The sequence below is a fragment of the Spodoptera frugiperda genome, chromosome 30 (genome assembly GCF_023101765.2).
Source record: "Spodoptera frugiperda isolate SF20-4 chromosome 30, AGI-APGP_CSIRO_Sfru_2.0, whole genome shotgun sequence".
NCBI classification, from domain to species: Eukaryota; Metazoa; Arthropoda; class Insecta; order Lepidoptera; family Noctuidae; genus Spodoptera; species Spodoptera frugiperda.
The window spans coordinates 928,509-951,542 of record NC_064241.1 but is presented as its reverse complement, the minus strand read 5'-3'; the positions used below and the strand labels follow the sequence as shown (position 1 = coordinate 951,542).

The window sequence follows — 23,034 nt, the reverse complement described above, 5'->3', positions numbered from 1 at the left end:
TGGTAAGTGAAACTTTTTGTTGAAATTGATGGCTTTATTGACGATTGTTGTCAGTTGAATTCGTCTTTGTCAAAAGTCTACCACGCTTTGGTGTTTATAAAATTGCGGCGGACAATTATACGATAATTAGTAGTAGAATAACTAAAATTGTTACTATGAGATTGTTGCTAAGATCTTAATATGAGATGAGATCTATTTGGACAAGGGTTCGTGGTCACGAATACGAGGAAGCAAGGAGGGTAATTTTTCTAGTAACTACTTATAATAAAATGCATTAATATTCCTATTCATTCCAGTATGTGTTACATTTTACCTTCCTTTATGTGCTTAGTTTAGCAGGAAATGGTTAGTCATTTGCTTTGATGTAAACTAAGGTGGATAGGTAATAGATAAATAGAAAAGATTGCTGAATAAATAATTGTTTTGTAGCAAAACGGTCGTATTTGTAAAAATGGGTTAGGTTTTCTAACCTACATAATAACGATGAAGTGTCGAGAGTAGAAATTCGATATTTCTCCAGTAATCTTTGATTGTTTAGCGAGGTAGTTACTTTACAGTGGGACTGACAAAGATAGATACGTTGTAACTTAGCCTTATGTTCCACTACTTTATTGTATTGTATTCTTCAAAGATAAATAAATAAATACCTCGTTTTTTTTATACTGCGCAAATACTGAGCTATGGAATGACGTTGCACTTTATGAATTTATGCAGTTATTTTCTATTCGGTTAATGCGTAGTATAAGCGCTACGTCAGTTGCTGCATGTCCATTAGAATAAATAAGAAACGTTGTTTTTGATATGTTTTATATGTGCTTACTTTACCTATATCCATCCACTGCGGAATGACGATCTTATTTTTATTTTACTCTGATAACAAACTTTAATGTCACTAATTATTACGAGCTACTTCCGCGCAGTTTCACCCGGTCTGCTCGGCTTCTATTGACCGTAGCGTGATGTTTCATATCCTATAACGTTCCTCCTAAAAAATAATTATTAACTAAAAATCACGGTTTACTCACGTATATTAATGCAGAAAAGCTTTATTAGTTTCGACACGCGGCGACGTCGGCGTCGCGCAGTCTGCACACACTGCTCATGATGAAGAGTCCCTCTGTGACTCGAAACTAGTAGAGCTTTTCTCTATTAATATACGTGATTAAACCGTGATTTTTAGTTAATTTAGTATGTCTCACGATAGTTATTATAAAAGAATTATTTAAACCGAACCAATAGTTCCGGATATTAGCGCGTTCAAATAAGCAAACAAACTCTTTAGCTTTATAAATCATATAGATATAGAATGTAGATAATTAATAATCTAAGAAAATAAGCTTCTTGAAACAAAAGATAATGTGGCGACACATTGACAAGTAACAAGTGACAGATGACAGAAGTCGCACACAAACTATCGACGAGTAAAATCAATGGATGACGTCACAAATATCCTGCATCGCACATACGAAGTTTACATGCGAAATAACACGGATAGAAAATCCCAACGAACAACAGTTGGGCAGAAAGCCCGCCAGGCATGATCACCTCGCCTGGTCGGAGGATCCTCCTTTTCTTAGGGAACTTAACTCTCTGTTCCCTAAAGTGGTGACCCCGACGTGATTGAAACCAACCTTCACGGAGCAGATTAGCACCGTCATCCTTATCGCCATCTCCCTCACCCATCACTTCTCCGCTGAGCGGTAATCAAGTCGCAGCCAACCAGCATCCGCGGCCTCATCAGGGACCACCACACGCTACATCGAAGATATGCAGCCTGGTTCTTCCCTACGGCCTCATCAGCGTCTAGGCACAGCACTCTGCACACGGTCTGAGGACGTCTTCCTCCCGTCAACGCAGACGCCAGCCACTACGCACCTACCCTCGCAGCATCAATTCCCCGACTCACCGTGGGACACTGCGAGCTTCACTACTCCGACTCACTGGAGTATCACCCTGCACCGCTCACCCGACTCACTGGGTATTCAGCGGCACAGTTCCGACTCACTGGAACTAGGGACATTCTACACTGGCTCTGGCACCGCTCACCTCAAGCATCGACAGCCGTCTCAACAGGATCGACCTCCGGTCTTGGGGGGGAGTGATGTGGCGACACATTGACAAGTAACAAGTGACAGATGACAGAAGTCGCACACAAACTATCGACGAGTAAAATCAATGGATGACGTCACAAATATCCTGCATCGCACATACGAAGTTTACATGCGAAATAACACGGATAGAAAATCCCAACGAACAACAGTTGGGCAGAAAGCCCGCCAGGCTGATCACCTCGCCTGGTCGGAGGATCCTCCTTTTCTTAGGGAACTTTACTCTCTGTTCCCTAAAATAATAATCTTTCGACTCTATCATCCTGAAGTGCCAATATCTCGATCAATTTACATCTTAGCACCTACCTACCTACTATGATAGGTAGATGACATCGCTGACGATATTTCACTTGAACGATTTTATTCTGAACACCCGAACACCAGATGATTAGTATTCATCTCGGGCGGCTTGAGATCTTTAATACGATCGTGTTAGAGATTTTTTAGGGTCGCTCCGGGAGGGCACTGCTCTTTGTTTATTTTGTCACGTTTACCTATTACAACGTTTCCATTCTGAAGGTCTATGTACCTACGTTTGTACATGTTTTAGGTTACATAGGTACAAAGAGATCTGTGCCTATGTCGGGTGCGTGTGGTTTTTCTGTTATTTTGTTTTTGTAACATACGAATTGACTTTCTTTATTTCTTCTTCATTCGAAGTTTCAATGTGGAACGAGCACCTAGCTTAATTTAATTAATAAATAGCTTCAGTGACAGAGACTGACAGACTATTTATTCGTTGACGTTTCAAAAGTACCTGATAATGATTTAGTTAAAATAATTGACTTTGACCTAATATTTATTATTATTTTCACAAAATAATAATTTATCTGTAGATTTATACGAGACATATCATTATCACTATAAGTTTGATTCGTCTACCTACTCATAAACATCTACTCTCATTAGTATGCAAACGCTACAAGCTTAAGCTTTAGGTAACCAACATTTGCCTGACCCATCTATCTACGTCTACATTTTTATTGAATAAAAAACGCCAAGACAAGCAATAAGGCATCCTTCAATGCACTTCAATTCCCTCTTTCTAGTTCAATTGAAATTTTCATTTCAATATTGGATGGTAATCGACTTTGTATTGCGATTGTCTTGATCTCGTAAATCTTGCGTAATAAAACAGTAAGTGAATTTTCTTCAATAAGCAATCCTACTGTCTTATCTGATCAATTAAAAAAAAAACTAGAGGAAGTAAGTATGTTATGGGAAGGTGTCTCCAATTCCCAATCTCAAATTCCAGTTTGGCAACTTTTAACGGTTCTTGTATCGTATATGCGATGATAAGTTTGGGAGAGCCATGCCTCGGCACGAATGGACCGGCTCGACCGAAGTGATACCACGGCCTCACCGAAAACCGACGTGAAACAACGCTTGCGTTGTGTTTCGTTGTGTGAGTAAGGTTACCGGAGGCCCAATTAGCCCCCTTCCCGATCTTCCCAATCCCCGATTCCCCAACAACCCTTAAATGTCTAATTCCAAAAGGCCGGCAACGCACTGGTAACACACCCTCTATTTGTACTGATGTTTAATTATATTTTTTCAGGCAGATCAAGTGCAACCCCAGTGCCCGGAGGCTGGAGAGACCGGAGCAGGAGAGGCAGTCCCCGCGCCACAGCCTCCGGCCCCTGAACAACAAGTTGATAAACCTGTAAGTTATTCATAGAAAGTTTATATTGTCCATTAAGTTGTCCAATCTGTCCCATAAAAAAGTAATACTTTCACCATCATCATCAGCCGAGAGACGTCTACTGCTGAACAGATAGGCCTCCCCCTTAGTCCTCCACGTAGAACGACGCCACCTGCATCCATGGATAATTTTTGAACAAAAAATCACGGTTTACTCACGTACATTAATGGTGACTCAAAACTGGTAGAGCCACTCCATTGATGTACGTGAGCAAAACGGTGATTAATAGATAATTTAATATATCTCACGATAGTTATTATAAAAATGGATATTTTGTTCATACAACGTTTACCAATCGAACGAACGACACAACTAAAAAAATACTGTATGAATTGAAATACGAAGCCCGAGTCAGTCGCATTTAAACAATAATTTATCAATGTTCACAGGCTGTCGAGTCGAACGCCCAGCCAGATAGCAAACCAGAGGAAATAAAGGAGGCACCACAGGAAGTAGCAGAGACCAAGCCAGTCGAACAAACTGCTGAAACTACTGAGGCCAAAGAAGTTCCCAATAATGCTAAGGAAAATGTGAGTTTGTAATTGTATTTGTGTTTTTCTAATCCTAATTACATAATAGATCAGCAGTAGCTCCTAGTAAAACTAGCTTTTATTAATACTCTATGATTAACTAGCTGGCCCAGCAAACTTCGTAGCGCTTCAATAATTTTTTTCTCACCTTTTATACCTTCCGTGGATTCCATAAATATGTAATTCAAGACCAAAATTAGCCCAATCGGTCCAGCCATTCTAGAGTTTTAGCGAGACTGTCGAACAGCAATTTATTTTTAATGATAATGCAACATAGTTTAATTAGTATGATAGGTAAATAAAAATAAGTATATTTAGGTCTTCAATATATTTATTATGTAACATTTCTGCAGCTGGACTGGCAGCAAAGAGAACAGGAACTCCTCAAGAAGATTGAAGAGTTGGAGAAGATTAAGAGCGAGAGGACCGAGGATGGAATGAAACTAGAACTCAAGGTAAGGACTTAAACACGACTTGAGTAGAAACTAGGCCATGTTCCCATGTTAGTAACTAATCTGCATGATCTAATAAGTACGATGAACGCGATTTCCTAGTCATTCCATTACTTCTTACATTTTTTATTAGTCCATTGGCCCTTGGCGAACAATTTTCTGTAGCATTAGTACGAGTTTGCTTTACGTTTAAAGTAATCGAAACGACGGCGCATTCGGCACTGTCATAGGTTGGTTTATTCGAGCCAGCCAATCAGATCAAACTCATGCTAAGGATACTGAAAGACACATGAAATCATTTTGTCAAAGGTTTAAATTATGTCCCCTCTTAAAAAATGTAACCGAAGCAAAGTGTAACTAATCATTACATTAAAAATCGCATCGTGTTAGATGTAAAAACCAGCATTGTAACGATCTATACATTACTAGGTTTACAGTAGGTATATTATGTTGCTATACAAATACACCACTTAAGTCTGAACCCTAAGAACTATTTTGCTTTACGTAGAAACTAGAGCGCGTTCGGCGCTCTGATTGGTCGGCTCGAATAAATCAACCAATCACAACAACGCGATCTCGTTTGGATTACTTTAAAACGTAAAGTAAACTCATACTAATGGTACAGAGCGCCGAACGCGCTCTCGTTTCATTTTCGTTCAAAGTAAGGTGAACTCTTACTAGACGTACTGTTCAGTACCTGACCCTTTTTCAGGATCCCTCCAATGAGGTTAGTAGGCAAATATCTCATGAGGATATTATCATTAATATCCATTCCATAAATCCTATTAGAGATCACAGCTCATTCATTAATTCACCATCAATACTTATTTCCATTTTGATCATGTATATTATTACTTTAACTTAGATACTTGTCCTACTGAAGAGACTATGACCTCTGAGTTTGTTTCGGCATTTCTTCTCAGAGTAGTCCGATAGGACATGCCGGCCTCATCTAGTTATTTAAGAGATTGTGTAAAAGAGTTACATTGTAACCTATTTGCAAAATAAATATCATTTACTTATTTATTACGTTTCTAGGTCCGTGAAGAAGAGATCGATCTCCTGAAAGCAAGAGTTCGGAATTTGGAGACGGAGCTACAAGCGGCTCTGTCGAAACCCAGCGGCAAGAATCATGAGATGATTGAAAACATCAAACAGCAACACGAAGAGGTTTGTGTTATTTAAGGAACCATTATTATTTATTTATTTTCAGCCATTGTCGTCGCACTGCAGGACAAATGCCTCCCTACCCTCCGTCAACTCATCTTTTTGTAGAGCTTTGTAAGAAACCATGACATACTTTAATATCATATAATGTTTTTATTGCACAAAACACCTAATAACCTAACCTAACACATACATAAGCACGTTTTGAAATGTTTTATAAAATCAGTGCTACTGTTGGGAATGTTCGAAAGCATCTTTAAACGAACAAAGCTCAATAATACCTTTTCGTAACTTAGGAGTCGAATCCAAGACCTTTCGCTCGGTATTCGCCCGACAAGGCAAAGGAACTACAGAAAATATTAATGAGTATTTCATAGAATAATAGAAAGTAAAGAAAGAAAAAACATTTATTCCACACGCTAAATAGATTAGTGACATGTATAGTTTACGCAAGTATTTGTTAACACATGAGATTTAGATATGATAGGGTAGGGTTGGTAAAATATAGGGATAGGAATCTTCACTTTGGAACGAGCTAATAGACAGATAGAATAAAACAAAATGTCTGTCTAGTCTTCACTAGAGGACTGACCGACAAACAGACATATTGTTTTTTTTTTGTCATATTGTAAATATAGGTACTTTTTTTAAATATTGTCTTATTTGCTTTGACGTTCAAAAGTGCCTTCTCGGTCTACTTGAAATTTTGACTTTGACTTTGAATGAATGTTATTTAATTCCAGTTGCTGAACAAAGCGCGTGGCATGATCTTCGACAAGACGAAGATGGTGAAGAACCAGGAACTACAGATTGAGGCTCTGACGACACAAGTGCAGTCTCTCAAGGACATCAACGTCATTACAAAGGACCTGTTGGAAATAAGGAACTCTGAAGTCAAAGCTATGGAGGTAAGTTTGGACAGATAGTTCTTCATTCATCTTTCATTAACGTCACGCCTTTTATCCCCGAAGGGGTGGGGGGCGGAGGTGCACATTACGGCATGTAATACCGCTACACAATGTACACTATTCACCCTTTGTGTCATAAGTTCCATGTAATAGGGGGTGAGACTATTGCCTTATACTTGGCACAATTCCAGACTCCGTTCTACTACTGAGAAATTAAAAAAAAGGCCACTAATACTTTGCCCGACTCGGGAATAGAACCCGAGACCCCTTGTTCGGCAGCCGCACTTGCGAGCACTCGACCAACGATGGACAGAAGTTATAAGTATTATGTCCGAGATCCCCATTGTGGTTGACCTCTATGGGAAATGGATACTTATAATTACGGTCGAAAGGATGCGCGTGGAGGCTGAGTTTTCCGGCTTTTATGTAACCATACCCTTAGTATGAGTTTGCTTTACGTTCAACGAAAACGAAACGAGAACGCGTTCGGCGCTCTGATTGGCCGGCTCCAATAAACCAACCAATCAGAGCGCTTCTATTATTTTAAACGTAAAGCAAACTTATACTAAGGGTTCTGCGCACAATTTTATATTAAACCGCGAGTAATATAAAACATTTAAGTATGTGTATTGTCTGTTTCGACAAACCTTTAATTGTCTTAAAAAATGTAAACTATACCTTTTGCGCTGTAACAAGGTGCGGCTGACAGATTCAGTAACGTTTCGTATCACTCTTGAAAGTTGCTGCGATTTAAAAATTATGCCTTATTATATTAGCTGTATCACATTCGTATTATGTTAAATCATTCGGAAGTGTAGTTAATTAAATTAAAACCAACCGGAATGTTCTAGTCTTTAAATAAAATCTAATGAAATGAAAAATAAAGTAAAGTGTTATGCGTATAACGTAAATCCATAGTCGTGTTTAGTGATGGGATGTACTGCTAGGATGGATAGGTAGTCGATGTTTTTTTAGAATAAAAAACGAAAATTGTGCGTCGTTCAATTATCACTCTTAAAAAACCTTTGATTATGTGGGTAAATCTACTGTAGACACGGCTCTCTCTGCCAGAACCACAGTGACTTTATCTGAGCACAAATATGTAGTAGACTTTTCCAGCGCCTTTGATAATGCGTGGTGGTACTTAATCTGAAAGATCGTTATTGCTTTAGTAACATATACAAACTAATATACACTTATATTCTTCACGGTTCTGTAAAACTGAAACTCTGAAACACATCAGGGCTCGGTCATAAAATATTTATTTTGACAAGTATATACACGTAGTTACACTGCACAACTAAATAACACACAAATTTAATAAAAAAATTAAAGAGAATTAAATGTATGCTGCGAGTATCGATAGCGATAAAAAAAGATTTTTCTAATGTCCATCCCTAAAGAGAGACGTCAACGTCATACTGGCATCTGTCAGCCGCACCTTGTTACGGCGCATAGGGTATAGTGAAAAGCAAAACTGACCATTTAAATGAAAAATCATTACTCCACTAGGATTCTCTTCAGTAGCGTGGGTGTGTTTAAAATGCCATGCCATTGAGTTAAACCTAGGTCTATCTCAATGTTAAAAAACTCATATTTTTACCTACACCCACACGCAAAACATTTTAATTAAAGTACTGAAAAAGGAAAGTATTTTTTTTAATACGAGCTGACGTATCACCTGATGGAAAGCAATCGCCGCCGCTCATGGACACTTGAAACACCAGGGGCGTTACAAGTGCGTTGCCGGCCTTTTGGGAGTTAGAAATTTAAGGGTTGTTGGGGAATCGGGGATTGGGAAGATTGGAAAGGAGGGTAATTGGGCCTCCGGTAACTTTACTCACACAACGCAAGCGTTGTTTCACTTCGGTTTTCGGTGAGGCCGTAGTAATCCGGTCGAGCCGGCCCATTCGTACCGAAGCATGACTCTCCCACAAGAGAAATACGAACAGAGGGTACAAGCGTTGGTGGCGGAAAACGCGAGGTTGAAGGAGATCGCTGCCATAAAGGCCGGTACATCTGGCTAACTGCAATAGACTTACGTTTTACTTCGAGAAATTATATCTAAAATGTAAAGACTGTTTCGATTAGCAACGTGTTGAGTTTATGTTTCTTTAGAATTGCATTTTTGTAATAACCGACTTCTTAAATAATGATGTTTCAAATTTATAATTTTTTGTACAAATTAACTAATTGACATTAAATTTGTATGACATGACATTTTTTTTTGCAATAGATCTTACAAAAGTTGGATGCCTAATTAAGTTACATAGCTCTTATATTTATTTATGTAATTTTAATACGATTTGTAATAAATTTTGTGTAAAAAGATTGTTTTTTTTTTTCAATTAAGAACCTACTTTTGTTTGAAAAAATAATATAAAGCCATTTCCTCATTTCTTCTTAATAAATCATTACCTATCTTAGATGTACAAGAGTAATGTTAACAGTTTTGTAAATATTATTCGCATCCTTATAATGTAAGTGACTTAACTCAAATTTTCTGTAATATTTCATTTTATCATAAACTGGCGCTAGTAAAAATCATGTATGACATGGAATACGGAAGAGATATACTAAAATGTATTTATCATCATCATCATCATTATCATCAGCCGAGAGACATCTACTGCTGAACAAACAACCGCCTCCCCTTAGTCCTCCAAAATGTATTTAATACTATTATTTTCTGAACTTTCTGGCTCATTTCCCACAACTTGCAGTTTTTGGATTCGGTAGGGACAGAAAACGACTATGTTTTATATTATGTAGTGATTGTAAATTGTAACAGCACGATCGCGTTAATCAAAAGTTTACAAAAAAAAAAAAAAAAATCAAGAATATGTAGTTCGAAATTCAAAGGTGTTACTGATTCACCTGTTAGACGTAGGTACTAGAGGCGCGCGAGTACTGCGCATGCCAGTGTTTGGAAATGTCACGCCAGGACGCGGCCAGTACCGTGCCACTAGTGACGCGGCAAGGACGCTCGTCTCTCGCACGGTAGTCTCGACACGCGCACTCACGATAACGACAAAAACATTCATAACAGAAACTAGTGCATAACTTTTATCGTAAAGTAAAAAAAAGCTTAGAAATCCTTTTTCTGCGGTTTAAAAATCCGTTGCGGTTTAAAAAGTGGAGATTTGGAATATATTTGATTGTTTACAAGTTGTTTAAATTGCAAGTTGGAGAAAATGTGGTGGATCCTGCGTCGGGCTCGGCTCACCGGAGCTTCCCTGTTCAGCCAAGCCACAGGGACCAATAACAACAATAATGTTAAAACAGGTACGTGCTTATGTGTCTAATAATTCCATCTTACTACTTTTGTATGAGGTTGGATTAATTAATGATATGGGATTTTTAATTTTGAATAAAAAGGAGATTTGGAAGAATTAACAAATCAGAATCATTGCACGGGTGCTGTTTGTGTTTATCGTAGAGATTATTTATTTTATTTAAAACGTTGCCCCACACTCGGATTTTTTCCTGTGTCGTGGGTGCGTTTACAAACATACAAGTTTACATACACATGGCATCCAGACCCGAAACAACAATTTGTGGATCACACAAAGAGTTGCTCTGTGCGGGAATCGAACCCGGTTGCCCAGCTACCGCACTGACCGTGCAGTCCATTTGAAATGTAACTTTTGAATAGTTTAGATTTAGAAGAATAAGAAAAGGCTGTATGGAAGAGTTTCTGATCAAGACATCCAAAACATCAGACTATACCTAATTTATCTTTATCATTCATCATCATCTTACACTATCTACTATATAAAGCTGAAAAGTTTGTTTGTTTATTTGTTTAACCGCTCTAATATCTGGTAAACTATTGATTCGATTTGATGCTGGATAGTCCATATATCGAGGCTATAAAACATCACGCTATGATTACTAGGAGCCGAGCAGAGCGGGTGAAACCGCGCCCGAGTCGCTTGTAGTAAAATAATCGATCGCCGTTTTACCATTGCTATTTTATAATAGCTCCTTCCCTAGGCTACAATATCGAGACACTTCAAGAAAGGAAAATAGGTTTCTTGGTTCGAAAAATTAGGAGTAGGAATTGGTTTTAGGTCACTAATCAGTTGATACTCCTTCTCGCCTCGCCCAAGAAGTCACTGTTAACGATAATTTAAATCCCACTTAAAAAATTTCGGCAAAGCTATGTAATGCTCCAAGTGTGACTGCAAGCGTTCATAGGCTACGGTTATCACTTTCCATCACGTGTGTCGTGTAATTTCTTGCCATCGTCGTGGTATAAAAAAGAGACACTTTCGTAATAACGACGGAGTCTGAATTATGATAGATAATTAATCTTAATTTTCAATTATTGGTCACTAAGGTTTAATCATTTAGATGCAAGTAAGAAAGAAAATACCAAGGACTGCTAACGATATTTAAAATCAGGGCAAAAAGTATATTTTCAGAGAGACTTATCTTCATGAGGACTCTGTGACTCAAAACTAGTAGAGCTTTTCTCTATACTAATTATGTTTACATGAGTAAACCGTTATTTTCAGTCAATTTGTCTTATGACAGTTATTATGAAAATACAGCTAGAAGAATTTTATTTGTGCATGCACTATAACTACATGCACTATTTGTTTGATGGGGAACAAATGGATTAACTTCGAATGGACAATAATACGAGTAGGAAGTCTGGACATAATATCAATGATATAGCACACAATAACTATTCATAAGTGAAGAGTACTATTACTATTATTAAACTATCTTTTCCGCTAGTCCTTTCAGTTTCAAAGGATGCAATTCCTTTTCAGTGTGTTGTAAACAGAGGGGGAGCTGATTGTTCTATATTCCTTATACTGTTCGATTCTACATCTCTTTATCATCATATCATCTCTTTACTTTCTGGTTTAGCTTCTGCTATAGATCCCGTCTTACACAAGTTGTAGTCAGTTTAACAGAAAGTATAATATGTATGTATACTTAACTTCCCACAGTCACAATTTAAAGTACCGACGCCAGTTAAGTTACGGCAATCGAGATTTAATTTAAAAACTTTAATTTTAAAGTTTATTGTTACAATGGTTGTATGTATGATTGCTTAACTCGCATTTCTCTACTTATTTACTCAAGTGTTACTTGAACAAATGTATTTAATTCTATTGTAGATTATGGACTGGAGTTAAATCAGTCCGTATATTCAGACGTTTGATTGTATATCACTAATAGTCTGAATTTAGAACGATATTAGGTTTTCCGAATAGATCGAACTAGATGTCACTAAGCGAAGCTAAAGTGTACGATTTAAGTTAACGTCTTGTGGTTGTACGTTGGTAATTAACATAAATTTTTTTTACCACTACTTTATGCTGTTTCCATTCTCCGTTTTTACGACTTTTTTAAACCTCATCACGACCAGAAGTAAGACAAGTAAAGTAGGTATTATGTATTATACGATCTAAGGCATTATTCAAAATGGAAATTTTCAATGGTGCTCTAAAGAGCAGCTATAAAACATTCACATTCCCCGGAGATTGCTCTCAGGCTCAACGGTTCGCTTCCTGCCAAATCGAACAGTAATCTTCCGATTATGAGTCCTTAAGGAGCTCTTTTTATTCACCGACTTCAAATTTCAACGAAAACAAAAGTAGGAGTAAGTGTCTAAAGATTTTTGATCTAACAGATTTTATTTTACAAAAGTATTGTGGTGGAAAATATGGTTTTTATACTTGCTTTATAGTAAACCATTTTTTTTTTTTTTAAATGAAAATTGGTAACAATTTGAATTGATGTTAACTAATGCTTTGTCTGCTTTTACCTACTGGTCAAATGAACGCAAGCGCGGTGAGGTACCCGTGTCAAAAAAGTTTTACCTTTTTTTTTGGGATTTTTGAAAATTTTTCAGCTACTTATACCACGGATTTCGAATTGCTACCGATATATGGGAATCGATTGACTTCTCACATAGGAGTTATAACATAACTGGTGAAAAGGAGGTGTTATATTGTGTGCACCTCTGTCTACCCTTTCGGGGATTCCACTATGTTTAACGTGATATATCATATACTAATACTATACCAGAATACACACATAGTAAATAATTGGAATGACGATATCCGCAAAGTAGCTGGCAAACGTTGAAGAGCGAAAGATCGAGTTCAGTGGCTATTAGAGAGCCCTATTTTCAGCAGTGGCTGGAAATAGGTTGATGATGATATGGATTACAGTATACATGACATGTTATATCACGTCATTCGTTATTCCTTAAAGAAGTTGTTGTGCGTCAAAGATAGAGGACTCTCTTATACATTTTCTCTTTTAACTAACATTTTTGTTAGTTCCAATCGCCATAAGAGCCTCATCTATAACACCTCGTGCCAGCCTTGTTTATTAGTCCCGTTTTTTATACATCATCATCATATTATCAGTCTATAAGTGGCCACTGCTGACCAAAGGCCTCTTCTCATATGGAGAAGGTTTGAGCATTAATCACTACGCTTGCTCAATGCGGGTTGGCGATTTCAAACTTATAAATTAGAAATTATAAACCCAGGTTTCCTCACGATGTTTTCCTCCATCGTTTGTCAGTGGTGTCTAAATAATCTTAGAACGTACGTATAACTCGGAAAAAGTCACATTGGTTCTTACACATTTTTATACAGGGCGTGCCTATTGTGTTAAAATTGATGTGAAAAAAATCCAAATCCATAATTTTGTGCATTGTTAAGGCGATGTTAACAATTGCCATTTTCGATGCCAGCACCCTCTGTGGGGAGTTGAGGGTGGTCGTTCAACTCGAGGGTGGTTCCATCGCTGAGTGATGCTCTCGGAGCGCTGACGCCGCACCTCTCTAAAGGTTCGTTCGATTCGAGAGTCCAACTTTACAAAATGCTACAGTCGACAAGATAAGACTACTGATTAAATATTATTGAAATGGGCGCAAGTTTGTTTTAAATAGGTATCCTGTAAAGTCGGAGGGAGAGTGAGTGGTGAGGTTTTTGTTTTTTTATGGAATAGGTGGCAAACGAGTCACCAACACCCGAGGAGTCACAGGTGCGTTGCTTTTCTTTAAAAAAGGAGTATGCTCTGTTCTTGAAGGTTTGAAGGTCGTATCATTCCACAGTTTTGCAGTGCGAGGCAGAAAGTTTCGCGAGACACTCACTTCACAGTTTAGTTAGTACTACTACAGAGAATTTCAATGATTACCTGATATTCACGTCTTCCCGAATACTTTACTAGACCTGAAAACGAAACGTGACGGAACACGACTTACATTGGCAGAGTTTAGTTCTAAGCAAGAGAATAGACTCAGGCGTTACTTTGCGAAAATCCACGCTACACTAATGATACAATAGATTTTAACAACTCTCGCAGATTTTAATAACGGGAGCCGCCAAGTCAATGCCTCCTGAAGATGCTCCGTGGAGGAGCGAAACATATGTCGAGTGGTATATTGCATGTCGTGTGTGTGTTTTTAAGCATTTGATAGAGAGCGGGAGGGTGGTACCATACATCGCATGCTGAAGTTACAATTATATCTATAAGCGGAATGAAAACTAAAAATCTATTGTATTATTAGTCTAAGCAAGAGGCTTATAATATTGTACAAAGGCTTAATATTTTGGCTAAAGTCATACTACGACTTCACACCAATATTTTCCATTTAACCGCGACTTTTCTCAAACAAAGCCCCCGATCACGGCACATAAAAAGCTCACAAAGAGAATTTGCATATAAAAGCAGGAATCCGCACATTTCAATAACTTTTCTTTGAATTATTTCCTTACGCTCTTTTGCATGCAATAATAACCTTTATTGATTCGGTGCTAAAGCATTTAATTGTATCCTTGTTATTTTAGAAGGTTGCCTTTTTAATCGACTTAAAAAACGTATTACGGAGTTTTAATTTCGAGCTCATTTTTTGTAGAAAATAATATCGGAATGTTTTAAATTGCCTTTTCAAATGCTTTTGGGTATTATAATAAATAGGTTTACTTATGAACATACAATTTCTGCCGTGAAATCACTAATGATAACAAACGAGAATTTCTCAGGTTTAAGACCTAGTACATAGGTACACAGTCTCTTGATACCAGTCTTAATGTCAAAGCAATTTCAATCCAATATAATCTCAATAATTATTCAATGTCAAAACTACACAACCCCAACCGTAGCTGTTAAAATAGCATTCGGAGTACGGAATATAAATTCAAACTCAATACCATTTAGTTCATTCAATATCCACACAATACGAATGCAACGGGCGCTAGTGTTGCAACTGAAGACAATTTCACAATGTCAATGTCGATTGATTGGAATTGGATTCAAGAGTAAAGGTGCTTTTCCAGCAGAGATGTGCCATGTACCTAAGCTACGAAGATGTTATAGCTAAGCTGTGAAACTATGTGACCGTTTCCAACGATACTAAGCTATGTAGCTGTGCGAGTAAGATGTGCTATAAAGATGCGCCGCCGCAAAGTAGCTGTGCGAGGAAGATGCGCAGCTCGAGTATGCAATGTATCGATAGTAAGGAAGCCATTCATAGCACGCATCTTTCCATATAAAAAACATATCTTATTGGAATCCGTTTCCATCAGCGCTAAGCTATGTACCAATAAATATAATTGGTGGAAGTCAAACGCATCCACAGCAACGTAGCACAGCACATCTCTGTTGGAAAAGCACCCCCAGAATTGCAGATGTAAATATTTCCTATTTTTAATATTTCTTTAAAAATACATATATGTACGAATTACTAAGTATCTCTGTATTTCATCACACAGAATACTCGAAAGGGCCGTAATTAACACACACAAGGCATTTTTTATGGCAGCTGCTATAAAGCCGGTTGTGGTTGTTATTCACATTTCCTTAATTGTTTTTCTCATTAGGATTTTCTAATTAAGCCTTCATGCTGGATTATTTGTGGAACTAACAATGTACGATGCTCTTTGTATTATTTTAATGTATTCTACATAACAATGGGAATTATTTAATGAATTAGCATGAAGATAAACAAGGAAATAGGTAGCATAATATCAGGTTTGTGTTATTATATGCTGGATTTTTCTGGATTCCTATTGCTTTCTAGATTTTGGGTCAAAGTTACCCCCTAGGGTCAAGGAAGTCCAAAATCCTATTGTGTGATTTCAGTTAACTCGAAGTATTATAATTTGAATTTATTTGATTAGGTACTTATCACACTAAAATTATAAACGTGAACGTTTGTTTGTTTGGATGTTTGTACGCCAACCACGCTGAAACTACTGAACGCATCTTGGTGAAATTTGGTATACAGACAGAGCATGAGCTGACTTGGGTGATAGGATACTTTAATACCCCACGGGAACAGGTGAAGCCGCTGGCAGAAGCTAGCAACAAAAACATTATAAAAAACCTTACTTAAAGTACTTTTTAAATTTCATTGACAGTATAATAGACATAATAACTTCTCTGCTACCTACCCCTTCGTAGTATCAACTGCTTGTCGTGATGTTTAGTAATTTCCTTGACAAAATATTATAGCGTGATGTTATAGCATTTAATTTCCTAAAAAAATACTCTCTTCCCATTTGCTTCCCTGAAATTTGAATTTATCCTTAGTAACAGAATTTTTATGATCACTCAAGTACATTCTATTAGTCGAGATCAAATAAATTGCCTTAATGTTGTATGAGGTAAAGTTTCCAAGTAAATGCCAACGAAATCTGTTCCTGGTTTGTGTAATATGTTCACAGCTTTGATCAGCTTTAAAATACATTTTATATTCATGTAGGTATTACCTACTTACCCTACGGCGTTATCTTATTGAGCATTTTTAAATAATTGCTATGAACATTAAAATCTCCTCGTCCGTCAGTAATGAAGGTAATGAAAAAATATTAGACACGTTTATTTTTGTTTTGTCATATAAGAAAACAATAGTTAAATAAAACGAATCAAAGTTTTGGATATGCGATATTTCAAATCGATGTATCTTAGAAAGTATTTGTTTCCGTAAGAAAAGAAAAAGTAGAGTCATTTTTTCTGACTTTTCGCTATTTCGGCAGCGTTATAAGCTTCATGGTTACAGAAATAGTTCCTGGTCAGTGCGTTTACTTATTACCCAATTAATTATTTTTTTTACCAATTTTCAGTAACATGAGAAATAGATTGGAATAGATGGAAAAAGATGCTCGTGATTCTAACCAGTGCCCCTTGCTCCAGAAATACGTCCCCAGGTGGTTGTCACATAACATTCGCTACTTTATATTTCTTTATATTTCTACAACAGCATATGTCGCTTGAATTATGAATGAGTTTTATCGCAAAAGGGTAGCTATGAATCCAGGGTAATCGTTTTTACGCGACGCTCTGCATACAGATAGTAGACCTTATTTTTTTCCTTAAAAGGTATATTTTTATACTCATTTATGATCGTCGTGAATAAAGAAAAAGATTTACGTCATGTAAGTAATAGGGGGAAGCCCATAACCATTCATTGGGGGAATGTTTCACGAATGAAAATAATATATACACATGTTGCGTTGTGTAGGACTCTGGATAGAAGGGACCTACTTACAGTTTAAATATATCCAATTCAAAACGATTAGCTGTAAATAAGTATCAGTAGGAACGAATTCATTAATCAAGGAAGAGTTTGTCATAACACTCATTCTGGCTCTCAGCGAGACGACCGTTGTTAGATCATCGAAAAAATAGAGAATGATGCTGCCTTTTAGTAAGTGGTCAAAACAAAATTTCTTTAGCATAGAAGAAAAATACTGTATATATAAAAGTTTATACAACAATGTGCCCCATAACGTCTGGCTATCGCGGTATGGAAATTATGAAGTAAATATTTTTGTTGAAAATACTCGAGCATAGCACCACGCCGCCGGTTTTGCATAACAAAATCAAAATGGTGGTTAGAAATACTTCACAGTTCAAATTTAAATGTAAAATACTGTTTGTTGAAAGCTATAGGTAACTGCTATACAGCTGGTTGCTAGATATTTTTTCTAACAATACCATTTAAATGTGAATAATATTTTGGTAATTTTCTCTGATGATTTTTGCAGCAAAAAATAAAGTTGAGTATTTTAATTGAATACAGAATAATGCATATTATCAGGCCTTTCAAAAAAGGCCGGCAACGCACCTGTGTTTTGTGGCTGTTCGCTTACCATCAGGTGATCCGTCTGCTCGTTTGCATCATATTCCAAATAAAAAAACCTTAGTAATAAAAATGTCTTATTTTTGGAGGCTGAGTCACCCTCGTCCGTAGGAGAGCACCCTTAAAAAACTGAACCCCTACACGTGGCCTCTGGGTGGTGCTAAACAGGTGACACTCAGGTGGTAGGTTACGGCCGACGGCAGTATAACCACCCACCGAGCAAAACCGTGTCGCCAAGCGGCCTAGCCGTGTTCCGCCACGATGCTCGGTGACGCCGTACGAGAGGATGGGTCGAAATGTTTGTTCCACTATAGGTAGACCGATCTGGCGCGCGCTGGTGTGGCTGCATCGGGTGGCCAGTCGCGGAGGGTAGCGGGATCCGAGGCACGGTGCACCGCTGGCCGACCGCAGATAGTTGGGGGCCCAATTAGCGTGCTAGCCACACGTGAAAGGCTGCCCCGCCATCTAGCGAAAAATCCCACGTATACGCCATCGTGCCGGTTGGCGACCGGAAGAGAGGGCCCGATGGATTTACGTGGGGGGGCTCGGGCGTCCCCGCAGTCTCCAGGCTGGCCTCCCATTGATGTGGCTAACTGCAGTGCGCGTCTGGGGTCGCCTGTGAGGAGGAACATTTCACTGCCATCCTCTCAGCAACTTATTTACGACTATGAAAACGAGAGCTATGAAAAGGGTTCAACAGCGGCTGCACTCCTCTCCCTCAAAGTGCACCTCTCCAACATCCGAGGCTTGCACTCAAATCTCATTGCGGTCCATCACCATCTGGAGACCGAGAACCCAACGCTCTTGTTTCTCTCGGAGACCCAGATCAGATGTCCGTCGGACGTATCATACCTGAATTACCCAGGCTTTTCTCTGGAGCACAACTTCGTTCCCCGTGCAGGCGTATGCCTATACGTCCAAGACGGCGTCTGTTACCGGCGTCTCCGAAACTTTGAGGACCCCAGTTTTTCAACCTTGTGGATACTGGTGGACACAGGCATAGAGAAAATCCTCTATGCCTGTGTCTACCGGTCGCACAGCGGAGATTTGGAGACGACCAGATTAGCTCAACACCTTGTGGAGACGGCGGATGCGGCTCGGCAGAGGTACCCTTCGGCCCAGTTGGTGTTACTGGGGGACTTTAACGCTCATCACCAGGAGTGGCTGTTCCCATACCAGTGCACTGACCATGCTGGGAGGGAAATGCGTAAGCTTGCGCTAACGCTTGGCCTGACCCAGCTGGTCCAGGAGGCCACAAGGGTGCCCGATGTCGACTCGCACACTGCCAACTGCCTAGACCTTCTGCTGACAACTGATCCAGACAGCTACTCGGTGTCAGTATCTTCACCCTTGGGTAGCTCTGACCACTGTCTGGTGAAATCCGTATCCACGTACTCCCCACCGGATCCTTGTCCCAGAGGATCTCGGCGGATGTGGCGGTACAAGTCAGCAGATTGGGATGGGATGCGATCCTTTTTTGCATCCTATCCTTGGCGGCCTGTCTGCTTCTCTACTGAAGACCCGTCAGCTTGTGCGGATGCCATAACAGGGGTGTTGCGTCAGGGCATGGAATACTACATTCCATTCTCTGACGCGACATCTTTCGGTGGGACTCGTCCATGGTTCGATGCCGACTGCAGACGTGCTGAAGCGCGAAAGCATGCGGCATACTTGGCATGGGCGGATGCCAGGCGTCGTAAGGCTGACGACACTCTTCAGAGGAAGAGAGCCTATAACAGGGCTGCCAAGTCATGCAAAAAGGCATTACGGATGGCCCGGTTCAACCACATTGGCCGAATAGGGAACAAACTGGCTTCTTACCCAGCGGGTAGTAAAGCATTCTGGTCCCTGGCCAAGGCGGTTGAATCGAACTTCTGCCGCCCTTCACTCCCACCTCTCCTGTGGCCTAACGGGACGCTGGCACACACCGCGGTAGAGAAGGCAAACCTGTTTGCTTCTCTATTTGCGGAATCTTCACGTCTTGATACTGGTGGCGCTATACCTCCTTCTCTAAATAACGTATGCGAGACGAAAATGTCGAAAATTCGCATCCGACAGAAGGAGGTGTATAAGACGTTGCGTAATCTCGACGTGAACAAGGCCAGTGGCCCCGACGGAATCCCGGCCGTGGTTTTAAAAACCTGTGCGCCTGAGTTGTCTCCAATCCTGACACGCCTGTTTCGACTTTCCTTGGAGACTGGTCAAGTGCCGGTTGCATGGAAGCTGGCCAACGTGCAGCCTGTGCCCAAAAAAGGTAGTCGTGCCGACCCTAACAATTACCGACCAATCTCGGTCACGTCCATACTCTGTAAGAGTATGGAACGTGTACTCAACAACAGGCTCCTGGCATACCTTGAAGGTAACGACCTCCTCAGCGATCAGCAGTATGGGTTTCGCCGCAACCGATCCACTGGGGACCTTCTTGCGTATGCCACCCACATTTGGAGCGAGGCCATCGAGAAGCACGGGGAGGCAATAGCGGTCTCTCTCGATATATCGAAGGCCTTTGACAGGGTTTGGCACGACAGCCTTATCGGCAAGCTTCCTGCATATGGACTTCCCGCTGATCTGTGCAGATGGATTGCAGACTTCCTGAGGGATCGGTCAATTCGAGTAGTCATCGATGGCTGCTCGTCTGACCAATTTGGTATCAACGCCGGAGTCCCTCAGGGGTCAGTACTTTCAGCAACGCTCTTTTTGCTGCACATCAACGACCTGCTTAAGCCCGGTATCTTTGGGTATGCAGATGACAGCACAGTTGTTGAAAGGTATGTGTCCGATGCGCGGACTAGCGGAACACAGATCCAGTCTCTAAGAGAATCCATGGTCGAACGGTTGAACTCGTCCTTGAAGGCGGTCTCCGATTGGGGTGACGCCAACTTGGTCAAGTTCAACGCTACCAAAACCCAGGCGTGTCTATTCTCTGCCAAACGGAGTCAATTTCCGCTGGCTCCTACTTTCCGAAATGTATCCGTTCCAATATCGGATCATCTAGAGCTTCTTGGCGTAACTCTATCGCCAACGCTAAACTTCGGCTCTTATATAGAGTCGAAGGCGCATCTGGCTGGTAGGAAGTTGGGTATCCTCTCGAAGGTGAGACGGTACTTCACACCGAAACAACTGCTGAGCCTGTACCAAGCGCAGGTTCGGTCATGTATGGAGTACTGTTCTCACCTTTGGGACGGCTCGGCTAAATGCCAGCTAGATGCGCTCGAACACATTGAAAGGCGTGCCAAGAAGCTCATCAACGATGATGCGCTTGTGGAGGCCCGGCTTCAAAGCCTTGAACACAGGCGCAAGGTCGCAAGCCTTTCCGTTTTTTACCGGATACATTTCGGAGAGTGTGCGGGGGAATTGCACAACTTGATTCCCCCTAGTCCTTTTCATCATCGAACCACAAGACAATCGGCGAGGCGTCACCGCTTCATGGTAGATATCCCACCAACTCGCACGAAGCGCTTCGCTTCAAGCTTCCTTGTGCGAACTGCTAGGGAGTGGAACTCCTTGCCGGAGTCTGTGTTTCCTGATGGGTATAACCTGGGTGTCTTCAAGGCCCGAGTGAATAGGTTGCTTATGGGCAGACGTGCTCCACCGTAGGCCGCATCATCACTTACCATCAGGTGAGATAGCGGTCAAACGTCGACCCATTAAATGTAAAAAAAAAAAAAAAAAAATGTCGTATTACTATAAAGAAGTAAAACGGAAAATTAAATCTCATTTTAAATAGAATTTTCATCTTGAATTTTTACTTGTGGTCTGTAATCAAGCCTTTGCCTAGAATAACGACTTGTTAATATTTAACTCAAAACACCATGTACTGAAATAATGATACCCTTCAATATGAATATCTCATAATCCCTGTTCCATAATTAGGTACCTGCTATTCAGCAGAATAATGATCACAGTTAAATACCTCGAAACTATTAATGAATTGTTTGCAAGCTTACTTGCTACTCTAGTAAGAACTTGCGAGATAGTTGTGAAGCCAGCAACTTGGCTGGCCACTCGCCTCCACGGAGGTTTGAATAGGGAAAGTTCAGAGGAAGTGGTTACTCTTGTTCTTGTTCTAAGTGTTAAATTAAACGGTTGAATAAATTGTAGCCTAGTTTGGATAGATGACGTAATTGTTTAGATGACTTTTTGTATGAGATTAGTCGGTAAACAAGTAGATGCATCTCTTGATGGTAAGCAATCGGCGCTGTCGACAATTGCTTTTGAAGCTTGAGACTAGACATAATATATAAATATACGCACAAAGAATATCATGTCTCTTATGGAATATGTACATATCTGAAGGGCCAAAAATTACCTTAGGCTAGGTGCTACCAATGATAGTTTTCTCTACAGAACACAGACCTACGAATAATAATATTTAAAACAGTTTGAAGCTAGAGAGAGATATCAAAAATATAAAATTTTATTTTCATTTTATTTCACGAATTTTATAAAATTCATCGTTCAATTCGATTTATTTCCAACGTTTCATGGAATTGAATATGGTACAGTGGCCAAACTCTATTTGCACAGCGAGTACCTAACGCTTACTAGATTTGATTTCGAGGTTGATCATTTCCACAGCCTATATACTGAAATACTAAAAAATATACCTTGTATTGATTCTTTTGGAAATAAAGTGTGGGAGAGCTTCGGCACAAATGGGCCGGCTCGACTGGAATGATACCACAGCCTCACAGAAAACCGACGTGAAACAACGCTTGCGTTGTGTTTCGTTGTGTGAGGTTACCGGAGGCCCGACTACCCCCTTCCCCAATCCCCGATTGCTCAATATCCTTTAAATTCCTAACCCTCAAAATACCGGCAACGCACTTGTAACACCTCTCGTTTTCGTATGTCCATGGGCGGCGGCGATTGCTTAACATCAGGTGATCCGTCTGCTCGTTTACCGGCTTATACCATAAAAAAAAATAAACAGAAAAACAAAACTATTAAAAAACATGTCCTTCCACAGTTCGCCGCATATTTTCACAGTGAACGTCAACAAATACAAAAATACACATTCATTTTTCACTCCATCTAATATTGGG

General features: G+C 39.7%; 3 protein-coding genes across 4 annotated transcripts in view; 2 read left to right on the top strand and 1 right to left on the bottom strand.

The window, feature by feature from the left end:
* The window catches only part of LOC118269546 (glutathione S-transferase 1), a 278,820-nt gene that overhangs the window by 44,359 nt on the left and 211,427 nt on the right, over positions 1-23,034 (bottom strand). The gene's annotated exons all lie outside the window — the stretch shown is intronic.
* On the top strand, positions 74-9,198 carry LOC118269729 (centromere protein F-like). The gene is made up of 7 exons (XM_050707140.1): positions 74-239; positions 3,667-3,771; positions 4,200-4,340; positions 4,694-4,795; positions 5,831-5,962; positions 6,703-6,884; positions 8,789-9,198. Exons 1-7 carry the CDS (start codon positions 186-188, stop codon positions 8,892-8,894), a joined length of 822 nt encoding a protein of 273 aa, XP_050563097.1. The 5' UTR covers positions 74-185; the 3' UTR covers positions 8,895-9,198.
* The window catches only part of LOC118269532 (uncharacterized), a 193,447-nt gene continuing 180,249 nt past the window's right edge, over positions 9,837-23,034 (top strand). Inside the window, exon 1 of the mRNA XM_035584659.2 lies at positions 9,837-10,152. Within this exon, the coding sequence (XP_035440552.1) occupies positions 10,062-10,152 (91 nt within the window). The 5' untranslated portion in view covers positions 9,837-10,061. The remainder of the gene's footprint in view (positions 10,153-23,034) is intronic.